We start from the raw sequence: 14,338 nt of genomic DNA, 5'->3' as shown, positions 1-14,338 counted from the left end.
TGCCGCACAAGGTCAGACTAAATCAATTAAAGTTTCTGCACATTATGTATGTTACAGTTTGTTGAACAGCTATGGTTCTGTTACAGAGAGAAACAATCTTTCCTCTTCAATGATTTCCCAGAAATGGGAAGTCCTGGTGTTTGTTCCTTTGTGAAACTCATTTGCTTAGAGTGAAAATAGATTTTAACAGCTGAGAAAGAAGTCTGCTACTTTGAAAATTGTACTTACTCACTTTCTCATGTGCAACCTACCAGCAGATTTACAGTAACAAAGGAAAAGTCAACAAATTCAGAATCCAAAGGTCATCACAGCTGATAAGGATTCATATCTCTTAGGGCCAAAACAAATACCTGCTGCACACTCGAGTTGTCCAGGAAGGAGAGGAATGATTGGCTGAAAGCAGAGGGGGAGGTCTCATTGTTCACTATAGCAACCTGGATGCCCTTTGGATCTCCTCCGACACACAGACAGATGAGGGAGACCTGGATGACGGGCAGCAGGAACTGGAAACACAAAGAGCTGCCAACACAGAGTAGAAAATAAAGTGTAATGAACTGGTTACTTATAGACAGTGACAAATAACCTCTGTTAACTGCATCATACCCCGGCATTCTCTTCATCCGCACCAATGTTTTGATCATCAGGGCTGCGATGTTCCTCCACTTTGGCAGCACATGTCTGGCTCGCACCTTCCAGTCCACTGAACACAAAAATGCAATATAAGTGACTGCAACTTATATTTTTTAAAACAGCAGCGGTTAAAATGTTTACCTTAATCTGTGCCTCCTCTTTAAAAAGCTTTAGTGAGTTTCAACTCATTGTTTATCAACCTGACCTGCAATTATATTATTATTATCATCCACTCCTCGTACCTTTACTTTTTGATGTCAGAAGCAGCTGATTTTAAAGAAGCGCTATAAAACTCCTGGCCCATTGTTAAATGATATGCACAGGTAGAAAAAGAAAAAATGCTAGATGTCGGTACCTGAACATTTGAGGCTTTCCTCTGCAGGTGGAGATCTGACTCCAAGAATTGGCTGACTCTCATCCTTCCCATTCTCAAATGACTGGCTTTTGTCTAACGTTCCATCTGGAGAACTGGAATCGCGTTTAGAGTCGACCTGGTCTGACGTCTCACACAGCTGCAGGAAGGCATGCTCCAGGGTCTGAAGGACGGATAATATGGGCTAAAATTCACAAGCCTTTTTTAGCCTCCTGTGTATTTGGAGGGTTTACTACGAAAGCGTGCCACAGCCATAGTTTTAATTGCAAGAGGAAAAAAAGTTCACTGTTAACTTTTATTCATATCAACATAAGATGTAAAGCAAAAAGCAAACTAAACAACCTCCATGCCTTGACTATCACCACCCCTGGGCACCCACACAGTCTGTACTGGGATTTGAGAGTACTCACTGTTGCACAGTGCTGCTTCATGACGGCATCTGGGGGACCTTCAGCCAGCAACCGGCCATGTCGCATGAGACCGACCTATACAACGGGAAAAAGAAAGAAGAGAGAGGTTCTCTTTTTAAAACGAGTGACTTAATTTTTTTTCTTGGCAATTATTTATTTAGTTATAAAGTAAAAGGGTACTAATAAATAATCATATATTTATAATTAGATGATTTATTTTGTTATAGACACACACACACACACACACACTGAATGTTGCTGAATGAATGTTAAATGTATGTTTTTTTATCTTCTGCAAAAGAAATGCTAATTCTTATCTTAATAGAAATCCAAAGTGTATCGCATATAGCTGTTGTCAGGGAGCCAAAACACACAGTTGTCTGAATAAGCTTCTAAAGTTGTATAAGAGCGGTAAATCAGGATAAGCCAAACAGTGGATTTGTTAGCCATCTACAAAATAGCAAACTACTTCTTATTCTGTTGTGTGTGAATGGTACTCTTATCCTATTAGTCTTTTTTAGTGGGTCAAACATGGATAAACAAAGGCTGCAGCTGCTATGTGATCAGAGTTTATTTATTATACCAGAAAGCAAAAGATTTGCGCATGCAAGAAGCATGTTGACATGGTAAAAGCTCATTCCTCAGCTGTGGAGTGATGCATTGCTCCACTGGGTGCTCCGTCAGTTGACATACGTCTGTCAAAGTATCACGAAGACAGGAACAAATAAGCCCATTTGTCTCAGTCCTTCACACAGATATCGTTTTAAGTGAAAATGGAGACATGCCTGATAGGACTGAGTGGGCAGACTGGTTTTAGTGGAGACGTTCTGGATCCAGGTTATAATGATTGTGACACAGATAAAGTGCTTGAACTTTGTGAGTCCTGTGTGAAGCCACCATCACCACTTCTGACTGTGGAATTTCTGTGGAATTCCTACCATCACAAAACTTTTACCTGACCTTTCAATGCCCTTGCCTCGGTGGTGAATTTGCAGTCATGTGAAAATGAAAGACAGTAAACTTTGGAAAAACAAAGGAATTAAGAGAGTAAGTAGCAGCCAAGTGCAGACATAAACTTGATTAACTGATTAGTAAATGTGACCACTTCTATGACAGGTGACACCTCAGCACTGCATTAACAAATGGCCACAAAATAAGCGCCTTGAGGCGACTGTTGTTGTGATTTGGTGCTATACAAATAAAATTGAAGTGAAATTGAAATTGAATATTCTTGAGTGGGTATCCCAGCAATTCTGCCCAAAGGTAAGACAGTGATCAAAGAAACGCAAGAAGTACATCTCATACTCTACAAGCTCAGCGCGTTAAATGTTAGTCCATGACAGTCCAGTTACAAAAAGACTTAACAAGTATGGCTTGTTTGGAAGGGTTGCCTGGAGAAATTCTCTCCAAGAATAACATGGCAGCACAACTTTTCAACGGTTTTCAATGTTGCATCTGAACAAACCACAAAACCTCTGGAACAATGACCTTTGCACAGATGAGACCAAAGTGGAGATGTTCAGCTATAATGCACAACACCACATTCAACACACGAGCACAAATACAGCATACATACTGTCAATGCAGTGGTGGAGGGGCAATGATTTAGGCTTGTTTTGTAGCCAAAAGTCCTGTGAACCCTGCAGTCACTGAGTATACCATGAACTCCTCTGCATAAGTATTCTAGAGTCAAACATGAGGCCGTTTGTCTGCTAGCTAAAATTCGCTGATACCATGGGACAGTGATCCCAAGAACACCAGCCAATCTATGACAGAATGGCTGAAAAAGAAAAGAAGAAAGATGTTGCAATGGCCCAGTCAAACTCCAGACCTCAACCCGACTGTGGCAGGACATAAAGAGAGCTATGCATAAATGAATTCCCGCAAAACCTCAAAAAACTGTAAATGATGCCATAAAGAAGACTGTGCCAATGTTGCGAGAGACTGATAGAGTTATTCTAAAATCTTATAAAAAGTAAGATTTCTACATGTTTACCTGATACTTAGAGAAGAGACCTTACATGTTACGTTCAACTAATAGAAAACCAATCAATAAATCAATCGGTTGTTTTGTACTGTTGTCTAGAGCTATTAGCAGTGCAATAGTGGTACAAGTGTAGGTTTAAGTATGAGCCATTGTCTAATGTTTGACTCTTCATTTGACACTTGTGGTTACACGAGCTACTGTGTAAATCTCTTCAGCTCTTCAGCAATTTATTGATTAGCTCATTATAACACTAAGGTAGAGACAGTGAAAACAGCACATATTCTCAAAACTGCTCTTTGTGTTGCACATTTCCTTGCCAGCAGCTTCAGCTTTAGAAAACTGTCCCTATACAGTTTGTCCCCAATCTGCTTCCAGTCTTCAAGTTAAATTTAAACTAAATGGCATCAATATTTTTCATTGCACAAATTTATGCATTTGCAAACAAAATTTCATAGGCTATGCACAAGCAAATATGATGCTTCTGCCAAAATTGAGAGTATAAACATGCTGAGAAAATGTGGTTTTACAGACTATATATTCAAAGGAGATTACTGGTGAAACAATGAATGAACTCAGTGAATGAATGGATTTGTGCTGAGCCAAGCATTAGTTTCACCATGAGTGAAATATGTTGTAAATATGAGGAGCTAAAGTCTGGAAAGCTCTGCTGACCTTTAGAGCGACTCTATTCTATAAGGTTTACAAAGAGATGATGACTGTGTGTGCCTGCCTGGCTTTCAGTTCTCTGTGTTTTCTTTATAGCACCTGGATTTGTTTGTTGACAGGGTGGAGTTCAGAGTATGCAAAGTCTTAAGCACACATTTCATTCTTCTGTTGCAAAGGTTCAACTTCAAGGCCAACCAGCCATTTAATCTTAACTTTAAAATAAAATGTTTTTCCTACAGACAGGAGAACCTACAAGTGAACCTTTACTGAGCTTTGGATTCAAGAAAATCCAAAAAGTACAAACGATTTATAGAGTAAAAACAAAACAGGAATCAACACACACATTCATAGACACAACTGATTTTCTATTGAATAAGTCCCATTTCCCCTTAATTTATGTGTTTAACATATTCACATTTATTCAGCAACCTTTTAACTCACCACATTGGCTTGCCTGGCCTCTTCTATGTAGTGTGTGGTGATAATAACAGAGACTTTTCCCGTCTTCACAATCTCTACCAGGTGATGCCAGATCCTAGAAAGAAGACAGAAAAAAATCCTTGAAACACTTGACCCACTCAGTAATGGAGTTTGCTTCAAAATCGCAGCTGTGCCAGCAACAGCTTTGCTGCCAGCCGTCTGATCTTAAGAGGCTTTGTGATTACACAATGACACTGGAGTAACACATTTGGGGGGTACAGTATGCTTTCACCAGTGTTTGCTTATCGATGCATGAATATGGGTGTAGCCTTTATCACATTTTTATCAAAACTTTATTAAATATTAGCCATCTTGTTGAGTAAATAAGAGAGAGAATGATAAATCCATGCAGAGATCTTAGTGGAAATGTAATTTTACTGTAGTGTTAACTTTTGTCTATATAGAAAAATATAAAGATGCCAGTGGGCTCTCAAAAGAGAGGAAACTGGATAAAAAAGATATTTAATTATGCCGTAATATAGGAAAACACAACTGTCCATTTAAGTAATCTTCATCTGATGGGCTGCCCCTTGAAAACAAAAGTTAGGAACTTCTTCATCTTCTTGCGTTCTATTGGCTTCTCTTTCCCAGGGTGGGTGTGTGTCTGGTCAAGCGGCTTCCTTTTGGCCCTTTTGGCCCTGCATCTTTGCAACAGGTGCAAATGCAGCATTTGCACCTGTTGCAAATGAGCTCAGGCTTGTCCTCTCACTTGTTGCCTGACTGCTCTGTCTACTGGTATGTTAGTATTGCTCAGGCTTCCCGTTCTCTTGTTAGGTTCATGTTTTTCACTAGTCTTACCTTGGTTTGTCGCCCTGTGCAAAAGATTGCACATCACCTCAGCTTCTCGGATTCTCTGCCTGTCTACTCACCGCCACTCACAGACATGCCCCGTGCTCCCTGGACTTGCCCACCAGCTCACTTGCCAAGCCTCTAGCACCACTGCATCTGCGCCTTCCACCTCAGGATTCCCCATTTCCTTCCTTGCAATATTCTCTGACTTTTGTAGTGAAATCTGCAAACCTTTACTGAGTGGTGTCCTGCATTAGAGTCCTCAGCTTGGTTAAAGATAACATTTATAGTTTTATTTATTGTACAAATGTTAAAAAAAAATCACAAATACGTTTTTGTAAGGACTTTTGAAGGGATTGGAACTGGTGCACATGCCATAGACTTAAAAATGATTTTTAAAATGATACATTCTTATAAATCTCTTAATTTGATGTCTTTTTTTAGTTTATGATTTTTTGCTAGCTGTGCTTGACAGCAGGGTTTCTATTTTGCCCTTTAGGATCAACTACTTTTTCTTTTATTTCTCATTATGTGTGAATGAAAAGATCTATTATACATGAATTATGAAAATCTCTCATTAACAAAAGTGGCAAAAATAACTATATTACACTGGTAGTAATCTTCCTTCAGTTCTGGCGCCTCAAAAACATTTCTCTATGCAGGAAAATATTTGGTGACATCACCTGGAAAACAACGGTGCACGTGTGCTGCATGATACAGGAGAAGACAGACGGTATACATACTTGGATCTGAGCACAGGGTCTACTCCCACTGTTGGTTCATCCAGGATGAGCAGCTCTGGATTCTGGAGCAGAGCCGCCCCGAGAGACACCCTTCGCCGCTGACCTCCACTGTAACACAAAAGCAATCAAAGGGCAACAGAGTGAATCTTCTCCCACGATGGGGGAAGAACAAGCTGAGGCATCAGCCTGTTGCAAAATCTTTACCAACTTTACCATGAATATTAAATGAGCCTCTAATGAAAACTGGTGTTAGGGCCTCCTGGACAACAGAAGGCTCTTTGTATTGAACCAGGGTTGTGAATCCGGAGATGGTGATTACTCTTATAAAAGGGCCATAAAGTAATCTGCCACTTGCATTGATCTGCTGGAGCTTTAGCAATTATATCTCTTATAGTTAGAATAATTAGTAACATTTCTAAAAATAATAATAATAATAGATTGGATTTATATAGCGCTTTTCAAGGCACCCAAAGCGCTTTACAATGCCACTATTCATTCACACACTGGTGGAGGCAAGCTACGGTTGTAGCCACAGCTGCCCTGGGGCAGACTGACAGAAGCGAGGCTGCCATATCGCGCCATCGGCCCCTCTGGCCAACACCAGTAGGCAAGTAGGGTAAAGTGTCTTGCCCAAGGACACAACGACCAGGACAGAGAGCCCCGGGATCGAACCGGCGACCTTCCGGTTACAGATACGCTTCCCAACCCCCTGAGCCACGGTCGCCCCTAAAATAAATTAAATCAAAGAGTTCGCTCAATAATTTCCAGAGGTTTTACAGCTTATGCAGACTAAGCTTCTGAGCGTAAAAAGGAGGATACTATTCTTTTATTTTTTGGTTGAAAAAGCATAAAAAAACAAGAACAGGCCTCAAGGAGTTATTACCATAGATTGGAAAACAGGAACTCAGAAAGGCAAATGTCATCTCAAGAATGAGGCTTTTTGCTCTCACTTTTTTGATGTGCAAAGGATGACACTGTGATTAGATAACAACAAGCAAACAGAGCTGCAGCTGGCTTCATACTAGTCATAAAGACTCTGCAGATATGATCAGTTGTTCACAAAAAAATATCATGCTGCATGTTTCAAAGTGAGCTGCCAATGTAGTGGTGCTCAAACTTTTGGTCTGGATGGTGACGCAAGTGGGAGTGATGTTGAATGCAGAGCGACAACTTCTGAATAATCAGAAATTCTTTCTTGCTTATGAGAAGCTCTTTACTTTGGGGCACATATTGTATATTAAGCACATAAGATTGAAAAAGACAAACTTTGATGTCTGTACAGTGAAAATAGGGACTTTGCTGCAGCCTATGAACAGCAGGGGAGACTGGAATATGCAGGCAATTTCACATAATATCCCTAGGACTCTAGGGACCTTTGCTTTGATGGCTACACAAAAAGCATGCAAACCAGTGTTGCCAGATTGTCTACTTTTGGTTTGAATTTGTGAGTAAAAATAGTTTGGGAGGCTTGTGGAACTTTCCCTTGATGAAAAACACAGTAGAAAAATGCTAATGTTTATACAATAGCTGCAAAATGCTCCAAAGTACATTACTAAACTAAATTCTCATTGCTTTAACTGTGGTTCTGAATTTGAGTAATCTATCAAGTCTACTTCATTATATACTTAAACTAGAAAATTGTTGACAGATTTGATTTGACCTTTATTAAAAAGAACCATCTGGAAAGTCATCTGTGCATACTATTTTGAAGTATACGGCACATTTAAAAAACCTTGGCATGTGATTGAATGACCCATTTCTCTATCAGTGTCTATCTACTATCGGTTACGCAACCAATCCTATCAGCAAAACACTACAGAAAGCACAAATTAGGGAAAACAAGCAGCAGTCTGACAGACTTTAAAAACTAACAAGCAGTCAGTGTAGCTAGCTATATAGTTAGCATGTCAGTAGACAGTTCTTTATGTTGTTGTGAGAAAATCTCTGCATAAAAGACTTCCAAACCAGGGCCACCTTTCAAAACAGGAATTTGGAGCTGCTTGAAAAATATTAAAAAATAGCAGTCAGGATAGCTTGCTAGTATAGTTAGCACGTTGACAGATGATCCATTTATCTTCGATTACATTGAAGATTAAGCCATAGCTGTGGAGCAACCGGCCAACAGTTCCTCAAACAACACAAACTGAATGTTTTTAAGGCCTACTTCAAAAAATTATTGGATTTGGACAAATATATCTAACTATTGAGGTTTTGTAGACACTTTACAAGTAATCAGGCAACATTAACTTTTACACCATTTTGGATGTGTGGCAATCATGGTGTCAATGTAGGGTGAAGTGAATAAGGCCCTGGCCACGCATGAGACTGATCTGTGACCAGTTGGCAATGACATTTGTATGGGGGAAATATGAGTATTTCAACTGGTTGCTGAATGTTGATGATAGTTGCTTGGAAAATGATTGCTAAAGCCCAGTCACAAAGGCCGACAGACTGGTCAGTGACCCACTGACAACAATGAGTATTTCCTGACCAGTTGGCAAAAGATTCCATGTCATTGCTTATAACTGGTTGTATTTTAGGTGAAAGTGATGAATTTATCTACAAACACTGTCCAGCAACTCTCACACTGTAGTGAAACTGAAAAGTGTGATACATTTTTTACTTTTTTCCTTCAAAGTAAAAGTTGCACCTTGAAACATGTTGGCAATGGCATGGAGGCGCTACTTTTACTTTGAAGACAAATCTTCTCCATTTCCTGTTTGCGTTGTACATTTTCAAGTTTTATTAATACTTGGCTAGATGATAGTGAGTATATCCGGACAAACTTAAAAATTACAGGCAACGAGGCAATCTGCTAGCAACCAAAGCAATTTTGTACAGCACCTTCTTTGCAACCGATTTCATCCAGTGACAGCCAGCAACCTCCAGGAACCACTGCCAACCAGTCAGGGATAAACATTTTTCCCTATCAACCAGTATGCCAAATTACTTTTGAGCAATGTGAGCATTATGTCATGGAGATACTGCAATATGCTAACTGCATCCAGTAAAATCAATAGCACAAGGAGGATAGAAAGTGCCTAAGAAGAAAAACAAGCTGCAATCTATGGCACTTAAAAACCTAGCAGTTCCTTAGTCTACCAAACCATCTAGTTGGTGTCAGTGGCTGATTATTGCTCCATCTGTCCAACTGTCTTCTGTCACAGCTAAACTGTGTCTATGGCTGCTACCTTACTGGCCAGGAGCTCCTTAAACAACTACAGTTACATTTGTGGATCTGGTATAAGAGTACAGCGTTAAACATGGCAAGATAAGATTATCGCATGACTGTGATCAAGAACCCAGCTGCCTTGCAAGGTAAGATTTGATTGGGTATCTTGGCATCAGTCAAACCTCACACCACTAATGGAAAGTGATAATCAAGGGAATATAATGTACTGTACAACTGCCCCTGAGTTTCACCTGGTGCTTTATCAGAAAAGTCATAATGTTTTACTGAGCCTGGGTTTACAGCCTGTGGTATAAATACAGATTTTAGATTAAGGGTTTAAAGTCTTCACACAGACATCTGCAAAAGCACAGTGCTACCCTTCATAAATTGGCTGTATCTAGGGAAATAATGCATGAGTTCACATCTCCGTGCATCAAATCTAACATCCATGAACCACATCACTGTTTGCAGAAAAAACACTTTCAATATTAGTATACGCTTTTATGATGATCACTCTTACAACTTTAACCTTACAGGGTAAGATCAGCTTTTACTCATTGGATTTTGAAATCGTTCTATCTGTAAGGTCAACTGCTGCATCATATGTGGTTTTTACCTAAGATTTCGGACCAGACTGGTCTTCTGAGGTAGATCCAGGAAGTCAATGAGAAAGTTCATGCGTGCCTGGGTTTCCTTAGATGTCAGGCCGTGAATTCGGCCAAAGAAGGTCAGGGTGTCGCTAATGGTGAACTCATTGTACAACGCCAATTCCTGTGCAGCACAAAAGCAGAAAATGAAACTCATATCTGATGCTCTGATTGAGTCACAAACACCAACATTTCCAGCACACCTCAGGACAAATACAACTGCACCAGTGGATGTAAATCTATTACATGTACAAAGTTAGCATCTGTTTTACTCTTACTGCTTTTACTTTATTTTCTTGCTTCCTGGGAAGGATTAAAGCTGGTACTTTTTGTTGAAGGATTAAAGTCTTACATAACAGCAGATATACATTTTTTATGCAACAGCAATTTCAAGAAAGCAGTATATATCGCTAGTTTAAAGATGCATCTGTCCGCATTGCTGTAACAGAAAACATTCAAGGTGTCACATTCCTCCCACTCTGGGTTGCAGATTACTTCCTGCATGGATGAATGCAATGGTCAGGGTTACACACAAGACGACAAATACTATGCTGTGTTATCTACTTCATCAGATACCTAATGACAGTAATGGGGCTCACTCAGGTACAGGTGGCTCATTGCAGCAAAGGCCAAATTACAGAAGCCCCAGAGCAAGGCTTCATACAATCTTTATGGCTTTAAAGCAGCTGATGTGGATGTTGGGGTGATAATTTTCTGGACAGAACACACTTGCTTAAACCTTCTGTGGACAAATGGCTGCAAGGACTTTGATTGTAAGTTCACAGGCTTTTTAAGAACAACCAAATAATAGAGAATAAATAAAACCAGGTAGGGCTGCCTTTGTGTCACTTCAACAAATTTGCTGCTTTATTCAAATATGTTAAGGATCTTTGGGCACATGAGTATTTCAAAAAAATTAAAACAAGAGCAAAGGTACGCATTTTAATGTGAATATATACTATGTGGTGTTTACCTGTGGCATGTATCCGACTTTCTTCCCCGGAATATCGTGGCCAGGAAACGCAGGCGGCTTCCCTAGCACAGTGATGTGACCTCGTGAGATTTTCAAAGTTCCCACAATGCATTTGAGAAGTGTGGTCTTCCCACATCCACTGGGCCCCAAAAGGCCATAACTGAAAAACACAATCACAAAAATTTCAGATAGAACTTAAAGCGTGATCCTGCAGAGGGAAACACTGGGACAGTACAAAAGTATGTGACTAGGGAATGCTGCTCTTTCTGGTTATTGAGTTAACTGAAAGGAAACTAGTTCACCATTCTAGAAAAAAGGTGTTCCTGGAATCTAATCTGAGACAGATATTTCCTTTTAGACGTTTCAGTCTAATACCAGCCTCTGAAGACGCTGAGATGCTAATGCTGCTAAGTGTTAAAAAAATCAAATTGCAATGGCTTTGTGACTATTTTCATACATAATGTCAACTTACAACTAACGTCTGCTGAATGTAAAGTGGTTTTCATGTAGAGCCATTTTTGGATACATCAAAAATTGTATTTTTTCATATCTAGGCTACAAACGGTCTCAGATACATCACACAGAGTTTGCACTGCACTCTGTTATCACATGCACTTTTATCAGGTATGTCTAGAAATACTGATGGCTTAAATAGCTGGACGGGAGACAGGCCAATGACAGTTCAACACATTTTTAAGTTTAAGTTTGAAAAACTTGATAAAAGACTATATTATTTATATTATTTTGAAAGTTAAAGTGCCTATACTTATTCTACAATCAATGAGATAATTATCCTCAGGTTTAAAACAATGAACAATAACATAATGGAACAATATAAGTTATATTCCAAGAGCACAGTGGGGTTTTGTAACACTCGTTCTGTCTGCATGTTTTACTGGTTTTTCACATTCATGTTTTACATATTTCCAGCTAGCAAGAAACATGAGAAACCTTCAAGAATTTGCCAGGTTGTTCATTTGACTTTATTTTCTCTTACATACTTTGTGTGCACATGAAAGCATTGTTACATGCTTTCATGTGCACACAAAGTATAGGTCAACGTTTTTGGTGGCCCCATTCTTTGTTGTCATACTTGTCACTTCAAGAATGCAGATTCATATTAGAGAAAAATGAATGTAGATCATCTATAAGAAACTGACAACGGAACAAACTAAGAGACAGCGACACCAGAAGCAAAATGTGTGCACTTAGAGCTGAACTGTCACCGACACATCAGGTTGAAAATTTCTTTGCAGTGTCATGCTAAGCTCTCCTTCCCCTGTGGGATAGTGGAATTTTCCCATTAAGGCCTTATTGAGAAACAATGTAGATGTTTATAAAGATAACCCTGAATATCCTGCAGGAAATTAAGCTTTCAACAGCTAATCAGTCAATAGATGCTTGACAAAAGTGAAGGCAAGATGAGCAGCTTGAATTGGGTCCCGACACCTAACCCAGAAATGTCAGCATTGTTTGCAGGTTAAGCATTTATCTGCTCACCAAGAAGAAAAGAAAGAGTCAAATATTTGTTGCTGTTAGTGATACAGGAAGTAAAACACCTTCAGCTTTTCACTATTTCACTCAGTATTTACATTTTGATTTTTACACTTGACTTTTGTTATGAACATTTATAATCTTGTCCAGTTAAAACGCTCTAAATTAACAGGCTGTGTTGGTATTATCTACTCACATTTGTCCCTGTGGCACAGCCAGGTTCAGGTTGTTGAGGACCTTCAGTTTGCCATACGATCGGCACACATCTCGACACCGGATCGCAAAGTCTTCCTGTCCAGCCGGCAGAGGCGCCTCCAGATCAGCCTTCATTTTTTCCTCCTTCAGCTGGAAGAGAGAACATTTTGTTAAACACCAACATTCCTGATGCAAGTCTAAAAGCATGCTCAGTATTGGCAGACTTAACGTTACAACAATGATTTCTCGTGCTGTAGTCTATATAGATATTGTCACCTGCATAAACCTTCCAAATATCTTTAAATAATATTTTCTTTAGTGGAGAATATGTACCTCGCTGCTTTTGTATTCCTCCAATAAGGAAGGATTTATAGCAGGAAATATGACAGTGAAATAATGTCAAATATGCTGCAGATAATCTGTAGTTATAGTCAACCTTTCGCAACGTTTATGCAATGACACACAAAGTCTTGTATTGTGTTAAACACAGAGCATCCATGTACTGAACCTAAAGTAAATGTTTTAACTTTGTGCATTTCGTTTCTGTACATGAAGTGAAGGTTTTGTTGTGGTGAAGGCTTTTACTGAAATACAAAGAGGAAGTAGGATAACTGTCTAGTCTTCCTCTTTCTACAAATAATTGATTAGAAGATGCCGCAAAAAAAAGTTTCCTACAACAAATTTCTGTGGCCACATTTTAATTTCTAACATGTTTTCCTATTTGTTGATTAAGTGCTTGAAATGAAGTGCATCCATCATTAAATATTCCCACCAGGAAGAGCCGACCACTTAATTTGCCACAATTTTTACATGTGCTTCACTTAAACACGTTTGCCTGTCACAGCGGTTAGGCTCAATCACAAGTTTGAAAAATATTTAAGTGGCCACTTACAGAGACGAATCTTCCCACTGAACTGGCCAGTTATGTTTACAAATGCAAGGAATTTGAAAGTAGGAAGTTTCCATTCCTTATAGTTACAAAATACCTGTTAGTTTATATGGGGAACCCACCCTTGACATAAGTGTGTCTTTTTTATAGCCATAACATGTTGATGTAATTCTCTCCAGAACCTCAGTTAACCAATGCTTACACATATTTAACACTTATAGACCCACAAATAAATTGAGTTTAGATGATGTTCCCATACTGTACCGTGCTATTTTCTGCTTTTCAAAAATGGAAATTTCAACTTGTTAAAAATAAAAGCATAATTTTGTGTAGCCTAGCCATCTCTACAAATAAAATATCCATCATTACTGTTTAAGTAACAACATTTGACTCCTGAATGAGTTTTAGTCCCCTGGAGAAGGTTGCAGCTCCTTCAGCAGGAGAAACAAGGCTGGATTTGAAAGACTTCAGTGCAAGAAGCTGAAAATACAAACTGTTATTTTTCATAAGCCAATCACCAAACAATTGAACAGGCAGAAAGAGAAAGTTGTTTGCCCTTTCATCCAAAAGCCAAATACAAATCTCACTTCTGACCAAACAACACACAGAAACAGCCAAGCATACTCTCATGTTCCTGTTAATTTCTCTGCATCACTACAAAGCTGCATCAGACAAAGTATGTGGGTCGTAAAACAATCCTGAGTCCAGTAATCTCTAATAACGGCGTTCTTTCACGGGTTTCCACCAAACTCCCTCCTTTAATCCAGAATCTCTCATTTTCCAGCAAGGAGATTAGGGAGACTGCAGTGAATAATCTGCTGCATTTGGTTAGCCTCACCTTTGGCACTTTAGCCTACATTTGCAGACATGTCACCCTGATTCTGTGTGGC

General features: G+C 39.3%; 1 protein-coding gene across 3 annotated transcripts in view; it reads right to left on the bottom strand.

Annotated features, from left to right (window-relative positions):
• The window catches only part of abch1 (ATP-binding cassette, sub-family H, member 1), a gene marked incomplete at its 5' end in the record, with an annotated part of 43,363 nt that overhangs the window by 23,250 nt on the left and 5,775 nt on the right, over window positions 1-14,338 (bottom strand). For all 3 annotated transcript variants that reach the window (XM_080868754.1, XM_080868756.1, XM_080868755.1), the window contains 9 exons: window positions 351-519; window positions 604-700; window positions 986-1,166; window positions 1,414-1,488; window positions 4,508-4,601; window positions 6,079-6,186; window positions 9,867-10,021; window positions 10,871-11,030; window positions 12,561-12,709. In XM_080868754.1, the coding sequence (XP_080724880.1) occupies window positions 351-519; window positions 604-700; window positions 986-1,166; window positions 1,414-1,488; window positions 4,508-4,601; window positions 6,079-6,186; window positions 9,867-10,021; window positions 10,871-11,030; window positions 12,561-12,709 (1,188 nt within the window). The remainder of the gene's footprint in view (window positions 1-350; window positions 520-603; window positions 701-985; window positions 1,167-1,413; window positions 1,489-4,507; window positions 4,602-6,078; window positions 6,187-9,866; window positions 10,022-10,870; window positions 11,031-12,560; window positions 12,710-14,338) is intronic.

This window comes from Rhamphochromis sp. 'chilingali' (genome assembly GCF_963969265.1).
Source record: "Rhamphochromis sp. 'chilingali' genome assembly, chromosome: 20".
NCBI classification, from domain to species: domain Eukaryota; kingdom Metazoa; phylum Chordata; class Actinopteri; order Cichliformes; family Cichlidae; genus Rhamphochromis; species Rhamphochromis sp. 'chilingali'.
The sequence above is the reverse complement of the archived record's forward strand: the minus strand, read 5'-3'. Positions and strand labels throughout refer to the sequence as shown.